We start from the raw sequence: 24,290 nt of genomic DNA on the forward strand, positions 1-24,290 counted from the left end.
TGCTTTGGATAAAGGGATGGTTGAGTGTGAGAAGACACGAGTGTGGTAATCAATAGACACTGCTCTTCACGGACTAATGTTATTAGTAGAGTCTTCCAAGGTTTGTTGATGGGCCCAGTATTGTTTTCTGTTGTTGTTGTTATTTGGTTTTTAGGAGCATTAGCAACTAAGGCCATATTGCTCCAGGGATATGCGGTGGTCATTCCCTGACCTTTCTGCATCCTCCTATTTGGCGGTCACGGGCTCGAACCTCGGTCTAATCAAGAAGCGTGTGCTTCACACTGCTGCTGCCCACCTGGCTACAGAGGTGCCACACTGTTTTCTGTATCTATTAATGATATTGATGAAGGTATATCAGGCTTAATGTCCAAGTCTGGAGACAATATGAAGGTTGGCAAGGTTGTTAATGACAGTATGCTACTGCAACAAGATCCAGAAATGTTGAGCAGATGGGCTGAGAGGCATGAAGTGAAGTATAACATTGACAAATCCAGAGTACTACATGTGGATAGCAGTAACTCCAGGGTAATGTACCAACTGTGTGGTACTACACTTAGGGTAGTGGAGAATGAAAAAGACCTGGGGGTAATTGTGCAGATATGAAGTATTCTGTAGCTCATATACAGGAATTTTGCAAGAAGGAATAAGGAAGTGATTACCTCCTTCTATAAGGAAATGGTCAAGCTACACCTAGATTACTGCATACAGGTCTAGAGGCCTAATTTTTGGAACGATGTAGAGCTGCTCGAATGAGTACAGAAAAGGGAAATGAGATTTGCGAGTAGAACAAGGGGTTGCTCTCACCAAGAAAGGCTCAAGTTCTGCAAATTGCAGTTTCTGGAGATTAGGCACCTGCGTAGTGATCTAATTTAAGTGTATATGGCCTTAAACGGTTTGATCACCTCAATGCTGATAGGGTTCCTCCTCTTGCTCAGATTACGCACCTGAGGGGACCGAAATTCACATTGAGGAAGGCAGTTCCCAATTTAAATTTCAAGTTCCTCAACATCCACATTGACAGAGGGAACAAACTTCCATCTGTTATTGTGGATGTTGACAGATGGAAGACAAGGCATAACCTGACAAACTTTTGGAATGAATGGATGTGTGAAATGGAAAGGGTTTTTTTTTTTTTTTTTTTTTTTTTGGGTACTTGGGTTGAGTGGGGTTCAAATTATAAAACTCTAAGAACTTTATATCATACTGTCTTGCTTCCCATTGTTTTGCACACTGCAGGGGGCCTGGTTCCAATGGGCCAGGTTTCTCACATACAATTTAAATTTGATTTCCTTCAATGCATTTTTCTTATCATTCTTCTTAGAACTTGTAGAACCATGTCAACACATGATCTACAAGTACTTTCTGGTTGCATACTCCTTGATCTATTTTAATTAACCCTGAACTATGCAATACCATTAGACAAAATCTTCCCTGATATTTTGTTGGTTTCGAAATTGATATTCTATCTTCTCCAAAATCTGACATATGTCGTTGCTAGGTGTTTCTGATCCACAGATGGCAATCTAATGGTCTGTTTCTTCTAAACGTTTCCTTTCAGATGTCCAAACCATCTCTAAGACTTTCTTAAAATGGTTTACTCCTAGCCTCTTTTCTAGTTTTCTTTTGACTGGACACGGTTCTATGAATTCCAAACTCTCTTTTTTTTCTTTTTTTTTTTTTTAACCTCCCCACTCCAATAAAGAATTCTGTCTTTGTGGTCAGGCTGAAGACTGGCTGCATATACTTTTTTCTGTCATTTATATAATGATTTCTAATGAGATTTCTTTTCTGTTACTAGTTCCTTTTCCCCCGGTCAGGAAATTTTTTCTCTATACTGCTCCATATTTCTTTCTTTTCATTAAGATAGATCTTACTTATCTTTGTAATTTGACTTGCAACTCATTATTCTTATTTCCTTAATTTTATTACAACTTTAGTATTAAATTACACAACTTTATTTTTATCTTTTGTAGATTCAGTGTACTTTCTATTAAGTCAAAATTTCATATTGTCATATTGTTAATCAATAATCAAAGCAGTAAATGTCCATTCAGAGATCAATTCTCAATTCATAAAACTATTTTTCCTCCTTCCTGATGTTTTCTTTTTACTGCTCTTTGCACGCAGATAACCATTGTGTTATTACAAAAAAAAGAAAAAAAAAAATTTTAATATATATTTTCCCCTTGCATATGCAATCTTATAAGCTGTACCATTTATTGAAGATTTGTATAAATTTTATATTAGTGTATCTCCTTTAAGTATCACCATTTACCATTATCTTCATATGAGTTGAAAACAGCTAAGCTGCAAAAGATAGAACACTGAGGACATGCAGCCCAGCAGTTTGACATGCCTGATATACTCAATATTACGCAAAGTAAACTTATGTTATGGTGCTTTCAAGCAGACTAACCCTAAAGGATACTTCAGAAAACAACTTGTGAAGCTAGAAATTCTGGCACACATATACTTCATTGACTGGCAGCTGCATACAACTAATGGCAGAATGTTATGAGTTTGTTTAACAATGTTAAACAAACCCGTAACATTCATTTGTAATCATCATTTGTACTGTATATAAATCTACTTCATAAACCGAGTTTAATAAGAAATTCAATCTCAATAAACTTCTTTGCTTAACAAAATAAATATCTGATAAAATTAAAACAAAAATATAACTTTAATTTCTCACCATGTGCTACCATCTCTATCCCTTCTGCCAAAATTACTAAAAGAGCCATCATCCCTTCTGTAGGTAAGCTCACTTTGATAACCTAATTGGCAAAGACATATCAAACAAAAATAATGATATATACTTTCATTCATATTATTCCCCTCATACCCACAGCTCATTTGATACAAGCACTGAATATATTCATCACTTATAACATTGTTACTTGCTTTTGTTAGTTTAAATATACAAAGTAAGCTATGAGACTGCAAGAAAAAATTTGTTTGTTCCCAATTAAAATCATGTATCCTTCAAGAGGGAAATAATAAAAAAAAAATGCTGATTATGGTAAAACAGGAGTTTCGCAATACCATCATACCCCACACTTATGACATGTTAGGTTCCAGACAACTGTCTTAACTTGAAAATCGTTGTTGGTGGTTGTTGTTGTTCGTGGTGGTCGTTTTACAACGCAACAGCAGCTACAAGCTATTATCTACCAAACAATGGTAGGAGAATTCAGGTGTTATCAAACATGAGATATGTGGGATTTAACCATTATACTCTGTCAGAGCATTTTATCCTTTTTAGGAAAGTGAAAACTGCATTAATGGCAAATCTGTTGTTGCAAATATTTGTTGCAAAGTAGGTGTGATTTGGACTGCATGGTTTGATAAGAAGGTATTTTGTCATACTCCATTATAGAGAGGGCAGTCAACTATGATATGCTGGACTGTTACTTGAGCATGGCAGTTCAGACAGAAAGGCGAATCTGAGGAAGAAAGAATATAAAATGAGTAAGGTGTGTATGTTGTATTCGAAGTCTTGCAAGCGTGACTTTTTCCTTTCGGTTTGAGCAGAAACTAGATGGCCAAGATTGGAGATTTGGTTTAATCTGAAGGAGTTTGTTGCCTTCTTGGTTTTGCCAGATGGTTTTGTCAGTGATCCATACTTTGCCTTATTATAAGGCTTTTATAGTTGGTGAAAGGGATTTTAAAAGTATCAACAGGTTCCACAGTAGATTTGGCTGCATGGTCAGAACTCTCATTTCCAGGTATACCAACTTGGCTAGTGACCCAACAAAATTTTACTACTTTTGTGTCCTTAACTAGATCTGTCAGTAAGTTTTGAATATTACCAAGTAGGTATTTGTGATGCTTTCTTGGTTGCTGGGAAGTGAGAAGGGTGCTGAGAGAGTTGGTAAAAATAATACTATGAGTAAACTGGTGAAATTTTATAGAGGGCCATTTGTATGGAAAGTAGTTCAGCAGTAAAGATACTGCATTTTAAGGATAACTGACTAGAGATTATGGATGATGGAAGAACAGCAGCAGCAGCAGCATCAACATGGTCAGTTTTGGAGCCATCTGTGTATATATCTGGTATAAGATTCATATTTTGAAATTAGAGATTTATGAAGCTGATTTATATTCCATGGAGTAAGAACAGTTTCCCCCCATTCTTGAAGGGACAGATCACAGATAGCAGGGCAGCAAGCCCATGGCGGAGCTAGTAGTGGCTATTTTAGAAAGGTCTAGCTGCCAATTATCAAGTAATGAACGAACGAAGACGTATGCCGATATGTCGATTTATTGATGTCCAGTATGTCGATTTATTGATGCTGGATGCAGGGGTTAGCTCTTGATTTTGATGGCATAATTGAGCAGTAAAATTTGTCTTCGTAGAGAGAGTGGAGGATCGTGAGATTCAGCGTACAGGCTCTGCACAGGAGATGTGTGGTAGACTACAAGAGCAATACATAGGCCACTGTGATGAATAAGGTCCAAAAACCTCAAGATGCTAGATCGAGCAGAGTTGTATGTAAACTGGTGATTCATAGTCTAACCTTGATCTTATGATTGCATGATATAAATGAAAGCATGTATGATGGTCAGCACCCCATGATTTAGATGAATAATCCTCTTAAAAAGTTTAATTTCTTGAAACACGTGGTTCTATGTTGTTCGATATGGTCAATAAAGGTCATTTTTTTTATCTAAAGTTAACCCAAGATATTGGATAGCAGACACAACAGGTATGTCATGGTTGCCCAGCTTTAGAATTGGGTCGGATGGAGATTACATCTTCTACAGAAATGAACGACAGTTTTTTCAGGTGATATAGCGAGGTCTCCGTAGCTGAGTGGGCAGGAGCGGGAGTGCAGTAGCACACGCTCTTTGAGTAGACCGGGGCTCAAGCCCCTGAATGCGGTCGATCTGCCAACCCGCACTGGACCAGCGTGGCAGATTATGGTCCATTTCCCTCAACATGAATTGTTGAGGAGGCTTCCATCCTGCAGTGGGTTGATAATGGCTGCACTTTACTTTTATGCAAAAACCGCTATCTGCAGCCCAAGTTGTAATCCTATTAAGAGCACTTTGAAGTTGTCTCTCAATCATTCACATTTTGGGAGTGACAAGATAAAATAAAATCATCTGCACAGTAAATACAGCAGGTGGAATGATCTTAGTTGATTTTTATAATGAATAGAGTGGCACTTAAAACTGAGCCCTGTGGAACACCTTCTTGGATTGAATGCGGACCTGGAAAGACCACTACTTTGGAAAGTTCTGTAAAATTTTGGCATATTACCCCCCCCAAGCTAAATATATATAGATCATGGAGAATTCCGTATTGCCAAGCTGTGTCAAAAGCTTTCTCATAAATAAACTGTAGTCAAATATTCCTTCCTTACGAAAGTATTTCGAATCTGGTTTTCCACTTGTACAAGAAGTCTAAAGTTGATCTACTTGTATGAAATCCACACTGCAATGAATTAATAAGGTTGTATTTGCTCAGCAACCAGGTAAGACGAAAGTTTACCATTTTTTCCATTATTTTACCCATACAGTTGGTGAGGACAATAGGCCGATATTGATAATTACGTGGATTCATTGAGTCCTTGAACAAAAATTCCCATTTATGTTCAGTATTGATAGATGTGAAGCAGGATATGTTATAGATTTTATTAATATTTTTCCAGATGGTTTGTGTTTTGGTGGACCTCATAATCGTTGAAGCAATGCGTTTTCGTGACTCTTTTGCTTACTCACTGAATGTGCCTAGCATTGGCTCTGGCTTTTTTTAAACTGCACTAGATTAAAGCAGTAGAGTTTTTGCAAAATTTATTCTGAGCTTTATTTTCTCTCAATTGGCTTGGTTGCATTCGTTGTTCCCCCAGGGTTTTGGTCTTATTTTATGACTTATGGACATTCTTGGAATTGTTGCTTCGGTAGCCTGCAATATTTGATTTGTTATATAAGTAACAGCACTGCTAATTGATACATTAGGAAAAAATGTTTTTTATAGGATCGCTAACTGCCTATATTTTATCAAATCAGCTTTAGAAAAATTCCATTATGGCAAGGTGGTAAATTTGCTTCTGTATGACAGACTACTGGGTCACTACCCAGTAGACTATCATGAACAGACCAGTCAAACAGTGGAAGAAGGGTTGGTGAGCAAATGGAGAAGTCAACTGCTGAGCTTGACCCAGAAGGCAGGTGAAAATAACTGGGCAATCCAGTATTCAAAAGTGTCAGATTTATCTAGAAATGTTTCTAATATTTTCCCACATTTATAATGTATCCTATCACCCTATAATGTGCATTAAAATCTCCCATGATGCAAAAGGGAGGAGAAGCTGGGATACAAGAGATTCAAGATCACTGTAAGAGATGTCTTGGTTAGGGGGAAGATATAAGGAGACAATGATATGAGCAAAACGAAAGGATATTCGAGCGGCTACTGCTTTTGCAGCATTAATGGTCAGGAAGGGATATTGGACCTGACTGCAAGTGCAACCTCTCCATGAGCCGAATTGCTTACATGAGAAACTCGATCTTTTCTGTAGATAATATGATATTTAAGTGAGGTAGCAACAGAAGTGGTTAATTTAGTTTCTTGAAGGAAAAAAGGCAACTGGGTTATACTGGAAGAGATCCCGAATGTCATCAAGGTTGCTGCAATATCCTCTACAATTCCATTGAAGAAAACTGGCCATTATTTGGGTGTAGTGCAGTCCTCAGCTTCTGTCCGAGGGGCTGTTGGCTTATTATGAGCAGATTTTCTTTTTTGGAAGTATAGTCTTCCTGTCTCCATCTCTTTCTCTGGGAAGAGGTCGAGAAATGGTTCTTCGTGGTTGGTGTTTTCTTCCATTTATTTTTTCAGTTTTAGTGGAATCGTCACTTTTTGAGTACTTTGGATTGTTATTATTAGTATGTGGAACAGTGATTGGTGTGTTAAGTTTGTCTTAGATGGTTTACTAGATAAGGGTACAGCTTCCATAATTGACCGAGCCCAGTCTGCCCAGTGGATATCTACTGATAAACAGTGGAAGTGGTGAAAAGATTGAAGATGGAGAGGCTTTCTGGTCCATAAAGATATTAAAAACAACATTTTGGAATTCAAAATACAGAGTCCAGTCACAATATTATGACCACCCGACAATGCAGACATCACACATGCCTAGTGAATCATACAGTGCACGTGTCAAGTTCACACACTGCAAGCATATAAAGCTTGATGTTTGGCATCCATGAACACAGTAACAGCCTCTGTCATGGGCAAAGCACGTGACCTATCAGACCTGGAAAAAGGCATGATCATTGGCTTTTGGGCCAGGGTTGCCAGCATTTCCGAAACAGTGAACTTTCTGAAATGCTCACGTGCTGCTGTGGTGAAAGTGTATCAAGACTGGACGAATGGGAAAATTTTGACAACCTGACTTGCCAATTGTGGAGCCCCATGTGGCATTGATCCCAGAGGTGAACGTCGGCTGCAACGGTTGGTCAGGACCAATCGGTGCACTATTGTTGCTCAACTTGCCGTCCAAATGAACCGTGGGGCCAGAAAGGTCTCCAACATGACACTACAGCAAACTCTGTTGCGCACTGGGCTCCGGAGCAGATGCTTGGTGACAGCACCCATGCTGATGGCCATTCATCGCTAACATCACAGTCAGTTTGCACAGAAACACCGACACTTGACCCTGGAAGAGTGGCAACGAGTGGCCTTCTCCAATGATTCACTGTTTCTGCTCCACCAGGTGGATGGACAGTGACGTATTAGGCATAAAACCTCTGAGAACAGACACCCAGCCACGATTATTGGCAGAGGGCAGGCTGGTGGGGGGCGGCTTTATGGTCTGGGGAAAGTTTTCATGGCATGGCTTGGGTCTGCCGATACTTCTGGAGGGCAGCCTGAATGCAAATGGTTACTTATCAATAGTCAATCAGGTACACCCATACATGTTGACAGTGTTCCCAAGGCACCTCCGTAGCCAGGTGGGAAGGAGCAGCAGTGCATAGCACACGCTTCTTGATTAGTCCGGGGTTCAAGCCCGTCACCACCAAATACGGAGGATGCGGAAAGGTCAGGGAATGACCACCGCATATCCCGGAGCAATATGGCCTTAGTTGCTAATGCTCCTAAAAACCAAACAACAGTAACAGTAACAGTGTTCCCTGGGGGTGATGGTATCTATCAGCAAGACAATGCGGCATGCCATGTCACCACAATTGTCCGTGAGTGGTTTTAGGAGTACGGCAAACACTTCAAGCTACACCCTTGGCCACTGAATTCCTTGGATCTTAACCCAATTGAAAATCTATGGGACCACCTCGATCGACACATCAGACAGATGGATCCTCCATCAAGGAACCTACAGGAACTCCAGGCTGCACTGCAGTCTGAATGGTCACAGATACCCGTAGCAACCTTCTGCAGACTTATTGAGTCCCTTCCACAGTGGCTGGCTATGGTGCATGCTGCGAAAGGCACATATCCTGGATACTAGGGAGGTGGGCATAATAATGTGACAAGACCCTGTGCATTACCAAGGGTGACAAGACCCTGTACATTACCAAGGGTGACAAGACTGTTCAGGATTTCTAAGAGGTAAAAACTAAAGGTTATAATGATATATGCACCAACTTCGAGCCACGATGATGAAAATATTGAAGAAATGAACACCAAAATTCAGAGACTTCTAGATGAACCGAAAACTCACTACACCATCATTAGGGGTTTGGGTTTATTGGCGCATCAGCAACCATCATTAGGGGTCTTCAATGCAAAGGTTGGAAAGATACAAAACAGCACAGAAAGGGAAAAATTAGAAAATTTTGGAATTGGTGTGTAAGAAATAAAAGAGGTAAAAGACATGTGGAATTTGCAAAGTCTAGAGAAATGTCAGTAATGAACAATTTTTTCAAGAAAAGGGTGAACAGAAAGTGGACTTGGAAGAGCTCAAATGGATTAACAACTAATGAAATTGACTTCACCTCACTAGCAGAAGATATATTGTGAATAATGTTACTGTCCTGAACAAGATAAAAGTTGAAAGTTATCACAGAATGGTAAGGTTCACATTTGATATACAGGGTGTCTCAAAAATATTGGTACAAACATTTAGGGGAGGTAGGTAACACTAAAGGAATGTGAATCGCATAGGAACCCATAATCGGAAACGTCACGGGAAAGTAGTAGCAGAGGCACAAGAAGCAGAAATGACACAAGACAGTAATTAGTGGCAAACATTTATTTGACATAATATTAACAATGGAGTACGAGATGGATGCATTTCATGATGTTACAACAGATGCTCGGGGGTTCCACCATGAGACGCGATGCATGCGTGCATGACACAGACGCAGCAGGGATTGGCGGACACGGTCGAACACACCTGGAGTTTCTTTGACAGTAGCAGCAGCACAGACAAGTCTCGCCACGAGATCCATTTCCGTCTCCACAGGCAATTCATACACGATAGATTTGAGGGCCCCCCACAGAAAGAAATCAAGGCTGGATAAATCAGGTGAGCGCGGGGGCCAGGCAACGGGTTCACCACAGCCAATCCATCGACACCCAAAACGCCTGTTCAAATGGTCCCGAACACACCTTCCATAATGGGCAGGCACCGTCATGTTGAAACCAAATGTTGCGTCTCACATTTGCTGGAACATCGTCAAGTAACCCCTGGTAGAACTTGTTCAAGGAAGATCCGATATTTAGCGGAGTTCATGTGGGATGGTAACAGGTATGGGCCGACTAAGTAGTCACCAACCATACCTGCCCACACATTTATTGTGAAGCGATTTTGTGCTGCATGGGGGCGCACACCGTGTTGGTTGTCGTGAGCCCACACGTGAGCATTGTGCTGATTGAATAAGCCTTCCCGAGTGAAATAAGCCTCATCCGTGACCAAAACATAGGCTGGAAAATTCAAGTCTTGAACACTTTCCTGGAGAAACCACTTCACAAAAGCCACACATGCAGGATGATCTTGGGGGAGCAGTAACTGAACCCTTTGGAGACGAAAGGGGTGTAAGGAATCATCGTGCCAGACACGCTGTACACTGCAACGAGACACTCCTAAGGCAGAAGCAACGGCACGTGTGCTGGTAGTAGGATTATTCTGGACGGTATTCAACACACTTTCTTCCATGGTGGGAGTTCGTGTCGAACATGGTCTGCCCACACTACTCCTGTTACCTTTAAATGACCCATAATCACACAAATTTTGATGCACACATGCAAACGAATGGTGGTCTGGTATACATGTCTGTCTGGGAAGTGTTCTCCATAAATTTGTTGAGCAGCTTGTCCATTGCCCTCTGCTAATCCATACACTAGGTGCATGTCTGCCAGCTCACAGTTCGTATATCGATGCATGCTCTTCGTGCGGCAACTACTGCTTGAATGAGTAAACCAGAAATTTTCCCTCTCGCGAACTGATGAACAGCTACCGACTTACGGTGATGTTTCGGGTTATGGGTTCCTATGCAATTCACATTCCTTTAGATGTTACCTACCTCCCCTAAATGTTTGCCAATATTTTTGAGCCACCCTGTAGATATAAGAAAAGAAACAAAAAAACTGACTCAAGCAAGTAATACGATGGACTTTGAGAAAACAGGAGAGGAGAAAAAAGTGTGTACTGGAACTTTGTGAAGACCAAGATATTGACAAGGAATATACAACAACTTTCTGAAATTGATAAAGCCCAAGAAACATATAGGTAAAAAGAAATCCACAGAAGAAAAAATTATTCATGAAACACTTGTCATGATGAACCGAAGAAAACAAATGAAGATCAAGATAAACACTTATAAGGACAAAATTGAGTACACTGAGAAAAGCCAGTACAAAGAGACTCAGAGAGGACATAAGATTTAACATGAGAAAATAGAACAAGCATTAAGGTCGATCAATTCAGCCCTGGAGAGATTGTGTAAGGCTCAAGGGGTAGAATTTTTTCAGGTTGGTCTGTACTTCTTGACAGGAGAGAGACTGCTTCTACAGGGATGGAGTACACTTAAATAGAAAGGGTACAAGAATATTTGCTGATGCTATAGAAGCAGTGTTAGGTGGGTCAAAAAACTGCTAGCATGGCGAGATACTCAGACTAAAAGGTTAACAGTGACCATAGGAAAAACTGATTCTTGCACTGCTTCTATTATAATGAGCAGCAGCCTGGAAAGCAAGGCGATGGAGATTTCCAGGACTGCTGGGAGTCATAGTGGAATAAATAAATACATGGGCTGTATGAGGGTAACTAAGAGTAGAAACAGGTGCATGTATACTTGCATGTACACCAATGCTAGGAGTATAGTAAATAAATTTGATGAACTTGTCTGCTAGTCAAGACATCAAAGGCAGATATTGTTGGGATATCAGAGACATAAGCAGTATAGAATTGGAATTTGGGGAGTAAAATGTGTACAGGCTGAAGTGATTCATGCATTGCTTCTATTAGAATGAGCAGAACCAACAGAAAGGATAGACAGGACAGGAAGGGAGGAGATGTTATGCTGTTAGTTAAAAAACACATAAAATCTAAGGAAGTACATCCAATTGATGTTGGTGGACAATGAGGTGTTGAATCTGTCTGGTGTGACATAAGCACTGGCAAAGGAAAAAATGAGAGTAGGCGTGTGTTATAGGCCTCATGAATCTGATGAGTATAATCAGCAATTGTGCAGAGAAATAGAGTGGGCCAGTAAATCAGAATGTCATATAATGGGGGATTTTAACTTTCCAGATATTTACTGCAACTTGTGGGTTGGTCACAAACACACTAGCAAGGCTTTTGTGGATTTATTGGATGATTGTTTTCTACAACAGCATGTTCGGGAGACAACTAGAGGGAGTAATATCCTTGATCTAATTATCAGTACTGATTCTTCATGCATCAAGAATATTCAGATAAAGTTACCACTAGGTGGTAGTGATCACGGTGTGCTGAAGTGGGATTTACTCAAAGAGGTAACTACCGTCAAGTAAAGGGAAGGGGATTTTGCTTTCGTAAAGGTGACTACGGTGGTCTGAGACAGTATTTAAATTCTGTACAGTGGGATCAACTGATGATGTTACCAACATTGAATTCTAAATGGGAAGCGGGAAGCCTTCAGGGACTTAATTTTGGAGGCTACTAGGCTTTTCATTCCAACTAAGAAATACGGTTCAAGTTTTAGGCCTAAATGGATGTAAGATGAACTAATGAGGCTCGTGGCAGAGAAGAAAAATGTATGGGATGCATATAAAGTATCACGTGACACAGAAGCCTATGGCAGATATAAACTAGTCTGTAATCAATTCACAAAGGAAGTTAGGCAGGCAAAGGCAGATTACGAGAAATCTTTGGCAAAGGATGCAAAGAAAAAGAAAAACAGCAAAGAGTTCTTTATTTATGTAAACTCTAGAAGGAGAGGGATGAATCAGATTGGACCACTTAATATAGATGGATTGACTATTGATGATCACGCTTAGGTAGCTGATAAACTGAATGAGTATTTTCCATCTACATTCACACTTGAGGAGTTATTCAATGAGGAGAGTGCCAGAAGTTTGGCAAACTCTAACGGGGAGCTAAGTGATTTTGTAATAACTGAGAGCAAAGTGGAAGAAAAATTGTTGAAGTTAAGCATAAAAAAGGCACCTAGGCTGGATGGGATCTATCCAGTTATATTAACGGAGGCAACAAAGGAAGTTAGCAAATCCTTAGCCATAATTATGAGAGCTTCCTTGGACTCAGGGGAGGTCCTCATGGACAGGAGGTGTGAAAATGTATCACCAATTAAAAAAAGGAGTTTCAAAAGGTGACACACATAACTATAGACCTGTTAGTTTAACTTGTGTTCTTGGGGAAAATAATGGAATCACTAGTTAAAGAAGCATTGCAGAATAATCTAGACAAGACTGTGGAAATTACTGAATTTTGCAGTAATAGTTAAGACATAGCATGGGTTTGTTAAAGGGAAGTCTTGTCTGTCCAATTTGATTGGATACTGTGATGTGGTCACAGAGGAAGTCAATGTCAAAAATAATTTTGATATTATATACTGGGATTTCAGGAAAGCTTTTGATAGTGTTGCACATATATTATTATTATTATTAGCCATATGGTGCAAGGAAGCCTGAGGCTTATGCTGCACCAGCCCAAAAAAAGATTTAAGTTACCCTGAGAGAGCGAGAGAGAGAGAAACAGAAAGGAATCACCAAGAAAGAGAAGAATGATGATATCCAGCTCAGGACCCTGGGTGTGCCAAGCCCATATTCACCAGATGTGAGCCCCTGGGGTGGAAGACTGCTGTACAAATTGGAGAGGTATGGCATTAAGGCTAAGTTGCTACAATGGATGAAGGTACAATTGAGTATGAGACGACAGAGAATGGTAATCAATGGACACTGCTCTTCTGGGACAAATGTTATTAGTGGATTTCCCCGGTTTTTTTTTTTCCCCGGGGTTCGGTGTTGGGCCCATTGCTGTTTTGTATATTTATCAATGATATTGATGAAGGTATATCAGGTTTAATGTCCAAGATTGCAGATAATGCAAAGGTTGGCAGGGTTGTTAACAACAGTAAAGACCGTATGCTCCAACTGGATCTAGATAAGTTGGGCAAATGGGCTGAAAAGTAAAAACTGAAGTTTAACAAATGAAGTACTGCGTATTTGTAGCAATAATAGAAGAGAAACATACCAACTGTGTGGTACTACACTCAGGGAAGTAGAAAATGAAAAAGACTTGGGGGAAGTTGTGCAATCAAATATGAAGTTCGCTGAGCAGTGCAAAGGGGCTGCCAGGGCAGGTCATGGAGTCTTGTCAATGATATATAGGAATTTTGCTAGCAGGAACAGGGAGGTGATTATCCGATTATACAAGGCAATGGTTAAGCCACACCTAGAGTACAGGTCTGGAAGTAGGGTTGCAGGGTTAAGGATGTGGAGTTGCTAGAACGAGTACAAAGAAGGGCAACAAGATTGGTGAGGGAAACTAAGGGGTGCCCTTAACAAGAAAGGCTTAAGTTCTGCAAATTGCAGTGCCTGGAGAGTAGGCACTGATTCAAATTGAGGAAAGATAATTGTGGAATAGATGTGCAAAAATTTGCCTTTACCCAGCGGGTAGTTGATTGGTGGAACAGACTTCCACTTCCACTTGTGTCAGAAGAGGTGAGGAGATTTAATTAATTTAGTTGGTGTACGAATAGTTTTTTAATCTTAATAGTGCATTTAATCTTAATTATGCATGTGTGAAGACTCTTGTCTGTCTATATAATTTGCTTTTTGATTTTGACTTAATGAATACGCTTAAATTGGGAAAAAAAACCAAAATGATAAATACCTGATGTAAAAATGTTTATTGCTAATATGAAAGATAAACAGCAGTAAATACAAACTATGGAAGATGTTTATTAACTCTATTATTTATTATTTAAAAAATAATGAAGAAAATAATAAAGTTAATAAGTTCATTAAAAATTAGCAGTGCAGACAATCTGCAGAGTAGCTCATGGTGTCTTGTCAATGATATACATGAATTTTTCTATCAGGGATAAGGTAGTGATTATCCCCTTGTATAAGGCGATGGTCAGGCCACACCTTGAGTACTGTATACAGGTCTGAAGGCCTCATTTTAAGAAGGATGTAGAGCTGTTGGAACAAGTTGCAACAAGAACAGAGAAGGGCAACAAGATTAGTGAATGGAACAAAGGGTTGCTTTTAGGAAGGAAGGCTTAAGTTTTGCAGATTACAGTGTTTGGAAACTAGGCACCTGTGAGGTAATCTGATTGAGGTGTATAAAACCTTGAATGGTTTGAGCATGCTCAATTCTGATGGGATTCTTCCTCTTGTTCAGAATAATCACCTAAGAGGGCATAAATTCAAATTGAGGAAAGACAGTTGTATGATAGATGTGTGGAAGTTTGCCTTTAGCCAGCAGGTAGTTGATTGGTGGAACAGACTTCCATCTTTTGTTGTGGAAGTTAATACCCTAAATAAATTTAAGGCTGAGCTGGACAAGTATTTGGAACGAATGGAGGGGTGAAATCAGAGTTGGTTTTTTTTGGCTGATGCTGCATAAGCTTGCTTTCTTGCATAGTATGCCTCTACTAATGCTAATGCTTGATGAGAATCAACCGAAAGAGCAAGCTTACTTTAGGACAGGATTCTCAACTATGGATCACCATCATGTAATATCACAGCTAATGGAGAAAAAGCAAATGAATATAAAACACCATTATGCCTGGCATTTGTGGATTATGAAAAGGCATGTGATTCCATACAGCATAACGCAATATTTTGGGCACTGGAAAGACAAGGCATAGATACCCCATATATTATGATTTTGAAGAAAATATATGAGAACGCTACCTCCTTTATTAGACTAGACAAAGACAGTAGTAAATTTAAAATTGAGAAAGGAGTTCGACAAGGAGACACATCTCCAAAGCTGTTTACTACTGCCCTTGAAGAAGCTTTCAGAAGATAAGACTGGTCGCAGAAAGGAGTCAACGTGAATGGAAAGTACCTAAACCATTCACGATTTGCAGATGACATTGTGGTCATAAGCCATGATCCCAAAGAATTAGAGGAAAATCTTAATCAGTTATGCAGAGTTATAAGGATTTTGGACTAAAAATGAATATGGCTAAAACAAAAGTAATGATGAACAAGTATGCCATAGAAAGGGGTATATTGATTGAAGGAGCAGTAATTGAAAAGGTGGATTCACCAGCTGTAATAATGATAAATGGCTGGAAGTCAAGAGAAGAATAAATTTTGGATGGATAGCATTAAGGAAATATAGTCACGTACTGAGGAGCAATATCCCAATTTGTCTGAAACGTAAAATAATGAACCAATGTATACTCTCCACCATGACTTATGGAAGTGAAATTTGGACACTCACCAAAAGAATAGAAGAGAAGCTGAGAACTACACAGCAAAGAATGGAAGAGAAGCTGAGAACTACACAGCAAAGAATGGAACAAATTATATTGGGAATCAGACTGTTAGATAAGTAGAGAAACACATGGATTAGGCAGAAAACTCAAGTAAAGGACATTCTTATCAAAACTAAAGAACTAAAATGGTCTTGGGCAGGACACATAGCCCGAAGACATGATGACTGATGGACTAAGAGAATAACCGAATGGTACCCAAGAAAATAAGACTGGTCGCAGAAAGGAGTCAATGTGAATGGAGAGTACCTAAACCATTCACAATTTGCAGATGACATTGTGGTCATAAGCCATGATCCCAAAGAATTAGAGGAAAATCTTAATCAGTTATGCAGAGTTATAAGGATTTTGGACTAAAAATGAATATGGCTAAAACAAAAGTAATGATGAACAAGTATGCCATAGAAAGGGGTATAATGATCAGCATGGTTTTGTTAAGGGGAAGTCTTGCCTGACCAACTTGATTGGATACTATGATGCAGTCACAAAAGAACTGGATGCAGGGAATAACTTTGATATTATATACTTGGATCTTAGAAAGGCTTTTGATACTGTTGCACATGGAAGACTGCTACACAAATTGGAGCAGTGTGACATTGGAGGCAAATTGCTGTTATGGATAAAGGGGTGGTTGAGCGGGAGAAGACAGAGAGTGGTAATCAATGGACACTGCTCATCGTGGACTGATGTTATTAGTGGAGTCCCTCAGGGCTCAGTGTTGGGTCCATTATTGTTTTCTGTATTTATAAATGATATTGATGATGGTATATCGGGATTAATGTCCAAGTTTGCAGACGATACAAAGGTTGGCAGGGTTGTCAAGGACACTACTGACACTATGCTTCTGCAACAGGATCTGGAAAGGTTGAGCAGATGGGCTGAGAGGTGGCAAATGAAGTTTAACATTGACAAATGTAAAGTACTACACATGGGAAACAGCAACCCCAGAGCAACGTATCAACTCTATGGTACAACACTGACAGTGGTAGAGAATGAAAGGGACTTGGGGGTGGTTGTGCAGGCAGATATGAAGTTCTCTGAGCAGTGCAGACGGGCTGCAAGAGTAGCTCATGGAGTATTGTCAATGATATACAGGAATTTTTCCAGCAGGGATAAGGAGGTGATTATTCCATTGTATAAGGCGATGGTCAGGCCACACCTAGAGTACTGTATACAGGTCTGGAGGCCTCATTTCAAGAAGGATGTAGAGCTGCTGGAACGAGTACAGAGAAGGGCAACAAGATTAGTGAATGGAACAAAGGGGTGCTCTTACGAAGAAAGGCTTAAGTTTTGCAAATTACAGTGTCTGGAGACTAGGCACCAGCGAGGTGATCTGATAGAGGTGTATAAAGCCTTGAATGGTTTAAGCATGCTCAATGCTGATGGGATTCTTCCTCTAGCTCAGAATAATCACCTGAGAGGGCATAAATTCAAATTGAGGAAAGACAGATGTAGGATAGATGTGCGGAAATTTGCCTTTAGCCAGTGGGTGGTTGGTTGGTGGAACAGACTTCCATCCCTTGTGGTGGAGGTTGATAGCCTAAATAAGTTTAAGGCTCAGCTGGACAGGTATTTTGAACGAACAGAGGGGTGAAGTGGAAGTGGTTTTTTTTTTTTTTTTTTTTTGGCTGATGCTGCATAAGCTTGCTTTCTTGCATCAAATGCCTCTACTAATGCTAATGCTAATGATTGAAGGAGCAGTAATTGAAAAGGTGGATTCACCAGCTGTAATAATGATAAATGGCTGGAAGTCAAGAGAAGAATAAATTTTGGATGGATAGCATTCAGGAAATATAGTCATGTACTGAGGAGCAATATCCCAATTTATCTGAAACAGGCATTTGAAACAAATGGAGGGGTGAAATGGGAGGTTTTTTTTTTTTTCTTGGCTGATGCTGCAAAAACTTGCTTTCTTGCATTGTATGCCTCTACTAATGCTAATGCTAAAAACAAAGGACTTAAATCAGGACAGAATATGACAATGTACTTATAAATAGCAGAGAAGGTATAATTCAAATATCAGAAGACTGCTATAAAGTATTATGTAAGGAGCAAGGGAATGATGCCAGCAGTGGGAAGGATGGATCACAAATTAGCAACACATACAACATACCCGATATTCTTCCTGATGAGGAAGAACATGCATTGGAGAAAATGAATAACCTAAAATCCCCAGGTGAAGATGAAGTTACTGTAGGGTTGTTAAAATTAGGAGGAAGAGACATCACACAGAAACTAGCAAGAGTCTTCACAAAATACATTAGGAAAGGTATGACACCTAAGGATGGAATAATGCAATCATAATTTTGCTTACTTTTGCATAAGAAAGGAGATATATTCACAAGAGCCATTACTAACAGATTAAAAAGAAAAATTGATGAAAATCAACCGAAAGAGCAAACTGGTTTTAGTACAGGATTCTCAACTATGGATCATATTCACGTAATATCACAGCTAATGAAGGAAACAAATGAATATAAAATGCCATTATGCCTGATATTTGTGGATTATGAAAAGACATTTGACTCCATACTGCAGTAATGTTTCGGGCACTGGAAAAACAAATTACAGATATTCCATACATTATGATTTTAAAGAAAATATATGAGAACATTACCTTCTTTATAAGAATAGACAAAGACAGTGGCAAAGTTAAAATTGAGAAAGGAGTTCAAGAAGGAGACACAATATCTCTGAAGTTGTTTATTGCCGCCCTTGAAGAAGCGTTCAGAAGATTGGACTGGTTGCAGAAAGGTGTCAATGTGAATGGAGAGCACCTAAACCATTTATGATTTGCAAATGACATTATTATTATTATTATTATTAATAGCCATATGATGCAAGGAAGCCTGAGGCTTATGCTACACCAGGAAAAAAAAAAAGTTCCCAAGTTACCCTGAGAGAGAGAGAGAGTTGTTGTTGTTGTTGTTGTTGTTGTTATTATTTGGTTTTTAGGAGCATTAGCAACTAAGGCCATATTGCTTCGAGGATATGCGGTGGTCATTCCCTTACCTTTCCACATCCTCCATATTTGGTGGTCACGGGCTCGAACCCCGGTCTAATCAAGAAGCGAGTGCTACGCACTTCCGCTCCTGCCCACCTGTCAGAGAGAGAGAGAGAGAGAGAGAGAGTCAAAAGTAGAAGGGAATCACCAAGAAAGAGAAGAATGATGATATCCAGCTCAGGACCCTGGATGTGCCAAGCCCATACTCACTAGATGTGAGCCCCCGGGGTTGTGATCATAAGCCATGATCCCAAAGAATTAGAGGAAAATCTTAATCAGTCATGCAGAGTTAGTAAGGATTTTGGACTAAAGATGAATATGGTTAAAACAAAAGTAATGATTAACAAGTATGCCACAGGAAGGGGAGGATTCATATACTTATCTTGGAGAAGTCATTCGCTGTAATAATGATAAATGGCTGGAAGTCAAGAGAAGAATAAATTTCGGATGGATAGCATTCATTAAGTATAGTCACATACTAAGGAGCAATATCCCAATTTGTCTGAAATGTTAAATAATGAACCAATATATACTCCCCACCATGACTCATTAAAGTGAAACTTGGGTGCTGACCAAAAGAATGGCTGTCATGGCAATATAACCTTGTCATTTTTGTGCCATAAAAACCAAAAAACCAAATCAAACCAAAAGCAAACTCAAGTAAAGGACATTCTTATCAAAACAAAAGAACTGAAATGGACTGGGGCAGGACACACAGCGCAAGACATGATGACAGATGGACTAAGAAAATAAAAATAACAAAATAGTACACAGGAGGAGCTAAAAGAAAATCAGGAAGACAAGAACGAAGATGGACAGATGCAATTCAAGAGTTTGTGAGCAGTAAATGGATGGACATTGCTCAAAACAGATGGAACTGTAAAGTCGCTGGAGAGGCATTCATCCCGCAGTGGATTGAGAATGGCTAATACTGATCCCTGTAATTCACCTGTTAATAAGCACAGAAGCTGAGAAAACTTCTCCCCATGAGCTTGGCAAAGTTTCTTCAATGCCGACATAATTGATTAGGTTCTTAATATGGATTCCCTCCTATCGTGTCTGGGTAGGATTACACACTTTAAAATTTAATCCTAACTCCTGACTTTTCCCAACATTGCCCTATATGTTTTAAATAAGTAGTCAGATCTTCTACTGTTAACGACAGTATCATCTTTCATGCATTTAAAGGACAATACCTCATCTACTTTTGCCCCTGGCAGACATACCCTAGTCCTAGTCTATCTATCCTTTTAGCACAAAATATTTTCCATTTCCTGAAAAAAAAAAAAAGAAAAAAAAAAATACTGGCAATCATCAGCTCCTATGGGACCAGCAGATTCTGCCTTTGGGACTGCCACTGTGTTGCCTGATGTACAAGTGAGGGCTCTGGCTTCGAACTTGGCAGCTGACCGCTTGATATCCTCCCATTTTAATTTATTCGTGGATACCCACTCTGTTCTTCAAGCTCTCATACACCCCATCAAAATACTGTGTTCAAACCTAATTTCCCCATTCTCTTTGAAACAAACACAAAGACATCCAATGACTTCTGTACCATGTCCTGTTGTAGAGACCCTCAAACATTGCTGAAGTAGCACATTTCATAAAGCTGAGATTTGTAGGAGAACTGTCCCCATTTAGTTCTCCACCTGAGCCATAGCACTCCTGCTACTTTGAGCCCATTGATTTCCATTTAACTTCAATTTAACTTAAGAATACTACACAAAACTGTTAGAAAGCTAAATGTAGTAATACATATTATGCTATCAAGTTTGCAGTGTGCTAATTAATGATAGCCTTATTATAAATAAAACTTCTTATCTAAAACAAAAAAATACATGCCTTCCTAAATGATTAGAAACTTTAGGCTACTTATTTACCACATAACATTACTAGTTGCCACATAACGTTTATTTACCACATAACATTACAAGTAGTTGCTCTTGACATCTCAAAGGCTTTCGATCATGTTTGGCATAAAGGTCTTCTAACAAGCTTCCATCTTATGGTTTGCCAACTGTTTTTAGTAATTGGTTATCCAGTTTTCTCGGTGACTGCTCACTGAGGGTGATTTGGGCACCTCCGTAGCCAGGTGGGAAGGAGCAGCAGTGCGTAGCACACGCTTCTTGATTAGACCGGGGTTCGGGCCCGTCACCACCAAATACGGAGGATGCTGAAAGGTCAGGGAAAGACCACCGCATATCCAGGAGCAATATGGCCTTAGTTGCTAATTCTCCTAAAAACCAAAACAACAACAACAACTGAGGGTGATGGTAGATGGCTCTCTGTCTTCTAACTTCTCCACTAATGCAGGTGTCCCCACAAGGTTCAGTTCTTTCCCCCACTCTTTTCCTCTTGTATATTAATGACCTTCTTCCATTGACTGGAAATCCTATCCATAGTTTTGCCGATAATAGCACATTGCATTCCACTTTCCATTTTGAGAAACCTTTCCTGTTCAATCAGCTTCACTTTCTCGAAAATCTGCTACCAATTCCTTAAATGCCGATCTTCAGGTAATTCTACAGTGAAGCAAAGACAACTTAGTTGATTTCAACCCTTCTAAAACTCAGTCTTGTCTTATATCTCGCAAAAAGGATTCTTCTGCTCCTATGCTTATCTTTAGTGACATTCCGATTTCTAGGAAAAATGATATATCTCTTTTGGAGATTACCCTGACTTCTAATCTCTCTTGGCACAAGCACATTACAAATATTGCTTCCTCTGCATCTAAAAAACTTTGTTTTCTCTTTCGCTCTTGGCGTTACTTTTCTTCCAAACAGCTGCTCACTCTGTATAAATCGCAAATCCGCCCTGCCATGGAATATTGTTCCCACATCTGGGGTGGTGTCCCCAAAACCTCCCTCAGGCTTCTTGATTCCATTCAGAAGAGGGCAGTTAGGTTAATTAATGATTCATCTCTAACAGAGTCTCTCCACTCGCTCTCTCATAGACGTACTGTTTCTGCTGCATGCCTCTCCTACAGATACTTCCATGGGCACTGTTCTTCTGAATTGGCTTCTATAATTCCCGCTCACTCTTTCAAAATGGTCCGAACACATGCCGCCACCAGCCAACATCAATTTACTGTCCAACTTCAAACTAACAGAACCAACTTTTCATCTTCCTCATTTATTCATTCAACTGCTGTTTTCTGGAATAACCTTCCTTCATACGTATTTCCTGAAAATTACAATCTACAGAAGTTCAAGTCCAATGTCAACAAATATCTTCTTTCGTCTTCTCAACCTCCAACCCAAGCACGGTACTAAGTACTATAGGTTCTAATACTTCTCGTGTTTGGAGTTTACATACATAAAAAAAAAAATAAAAAAAAAAGCTACATGATACAATATTCAGGCCAAATCACTGACACAGAAGCTCTATGAATATTAAATTGTAACAACCAACATCTCTAGCTAAATTTAAAAATAAACTAGTGAAATGCATCTAGTACTTTTTTTTTTTTTTAATGTAGGGAAGACTGTCCACATGACTGCTCTTTTATCCCTCGTCCTCTATTTATGTTTCTCTGTCGAGTGCCTTTTACTCCCATCCACCTCTATACTCAACCTTTTCACAACTCAATCCTTAATCTATCCCCACTGCTCTCTACTTCAATAAAAATATATTTTATTTTATTTTGAGCTCTCTCCAGAAGGCTCAAGCAACACTGGGGACAGTCCTGCCAGAGAATCGCCCTACTTACCTGGCATGGGTCCCCATGGCAATGGATGCCAACTAGGGGTCAGTGGTGTCGAGGACCTCTAGGCTAAGTGGTCAGATGAATAAATACCAATGTATACCAGACAAACCATATGCAATTTGGTCTTTTCAGAGTACGTTGTTTTGTGGCACTGGGAGGGGGGAATCCAACTCTGTGACGTATGCAGATAGTCCCCCAACTCTGCAATAGTTTACAAGTAGTTTATCTGTATACATCACAGATAAACTATTGCATAGTTGTGGGAACCAATCCCCCCCCCCCCCACACACATCCAGACAACATACACTATACACTCTATTATTATTATTATTATTATTATTATTATTGCTCTTATATTATTTCTCCCTGATTCGGGGTTCCACCTCGTGACAGGTATTGCTACCAAGTACACAGGGTGGTTGTTGTTATGTCTGGTGATACTGTTGGTTGAGGAACTCTCTGACTATCCTATATGTGTTCAGGATTGCAACATTCTGTAGTTCCTTGTAGGTGTTTGCTGGGAGACCTATTGCTGCTAGGCTGTTATGCAGGGTCTTTGGCACCATACCTGTGGTTAACCCGATGATTGGGATGGTCGTTATTTGTTGCATATGCCACATCTCTTTGATCTCCTGTCTTCGGTTCGTGTATTTCCTGATTTTTGCCCCATGGGTTTTCTGCAGGCTGCCAGTGTTGGGTACCGCTATGTCAATCAGATAGGTAGCCTTTTCCTTCTTGTCCACAAGGGTTATGTCCAGTCTGCTCTGCGGGATTGTCCTATCTGTTGTTATGGTGCAGTCCCAGTACAGCTTGTGGGTTGGGGTCTCTAGTACTGCCTGAGGTTCGTACATGTAGTACGGTACACTTTCTTCGACCAACTGTTTTTCCTTGCTATAAAAATATATTTTATTTTTATAGCTTACAGTCTCGCCCTGTAAGTTGCCATATCAGTCTCCAGCTTTGTTATTTCGTAGTATGCTTGCATGATGTACGTATTCATTTCGATGCTCCACTTCATGCGTTGGCGTTTTCTCCCTTCCTGGGTGGTCACTAGAGCAGTTGCGCAGGAAGCACTTCCAGTTGCTGGGGCTGGATGTCTTGCCCTTCTCTTGTGGTAGCCATATGGGTGACACAGCCAATCTCCACTGTCTTCCTCGGGAGACCGTCTCTGATTTTTCGAACCAACCCCTCTGCCTAAGGCCTGAACACGAGTAACTTTATCCTGCGCCACACTTGATGCAGTATGATTAATATTTCTCTGCGACGTCGTCCATCTATGGAGGTGGACCTGTTTAGCTTCGGTTTATTTCCAGTGGTAGTTCTCGCGAGTGAAGCCAGATGGCACCACAATCTGCCTTAGCTGCCACTCCGACCTTGGGGTAGGTAGGTAGGTCCCTTGGAGCAACTTTCACGATGTTTTATTTATTTCATTAATTATTATTATTATTATTATTATAAAAATTAATAAAATAATAGTAATTTTATTACTATTAATAAAAATTAATAAAATTAATAATATTATTATTATTATTTTATTTTGTGGTGCCTCCGTAGCCAGGTGGGCAGGAGCAGCAGTGCATAGCACATGCTTCCTGATTAGACCGGTGTTCGAGCCTGTGACCACCGCATATCCCCAGCCCGTATCAAGGGTGAGGGTTCACA

At 39.8% G+C, this 24,290-nt stretch overlaps 1 protein-coding gene across 2 annotated transcripts in view; it reads right to left on the minus strand.

Annotated features, from left to right (window-relative positions):
- LOC150079048 (CD109 antigen-like) overlaps positions 1 to 24,290 on the minus strand; it is a 1,092,235-nt gene that overhangs the window by 311,153 nt on the left and 756,792 nt on the right. For both annotated transcript variants that reach the window (XM_090384122.1, XM_090384121.1), the window contains exon 25: positions 2,696 to 2,777. In XM_090384122.1, coding sequence (XP_090240248.1) covers positions 2,696 to 2,777 — 82 coding nt within the window. The remainder of the gene's footprint in view (positions 1 to 2,695; positions 2,778 to 24,290) is intronic.

The sequence above is a fragment of the Mastigoproctus giganteus genome, chromosome 10 (genome assembly GCF_048544385.1).
Source record: "Mastigoproctus giganteus isolate SK-2022 chromosome 10, ASM4854438v1, whole genome shotgun sequence".
NCBI classification, from domain to species: domain Eukaryota; kingdom Metazoa; phylum Arthropoda; class Arachnida; order Uropygi; family Thelyphonidae; genus Mastigoproctus; species Mastigoproctus giganteus.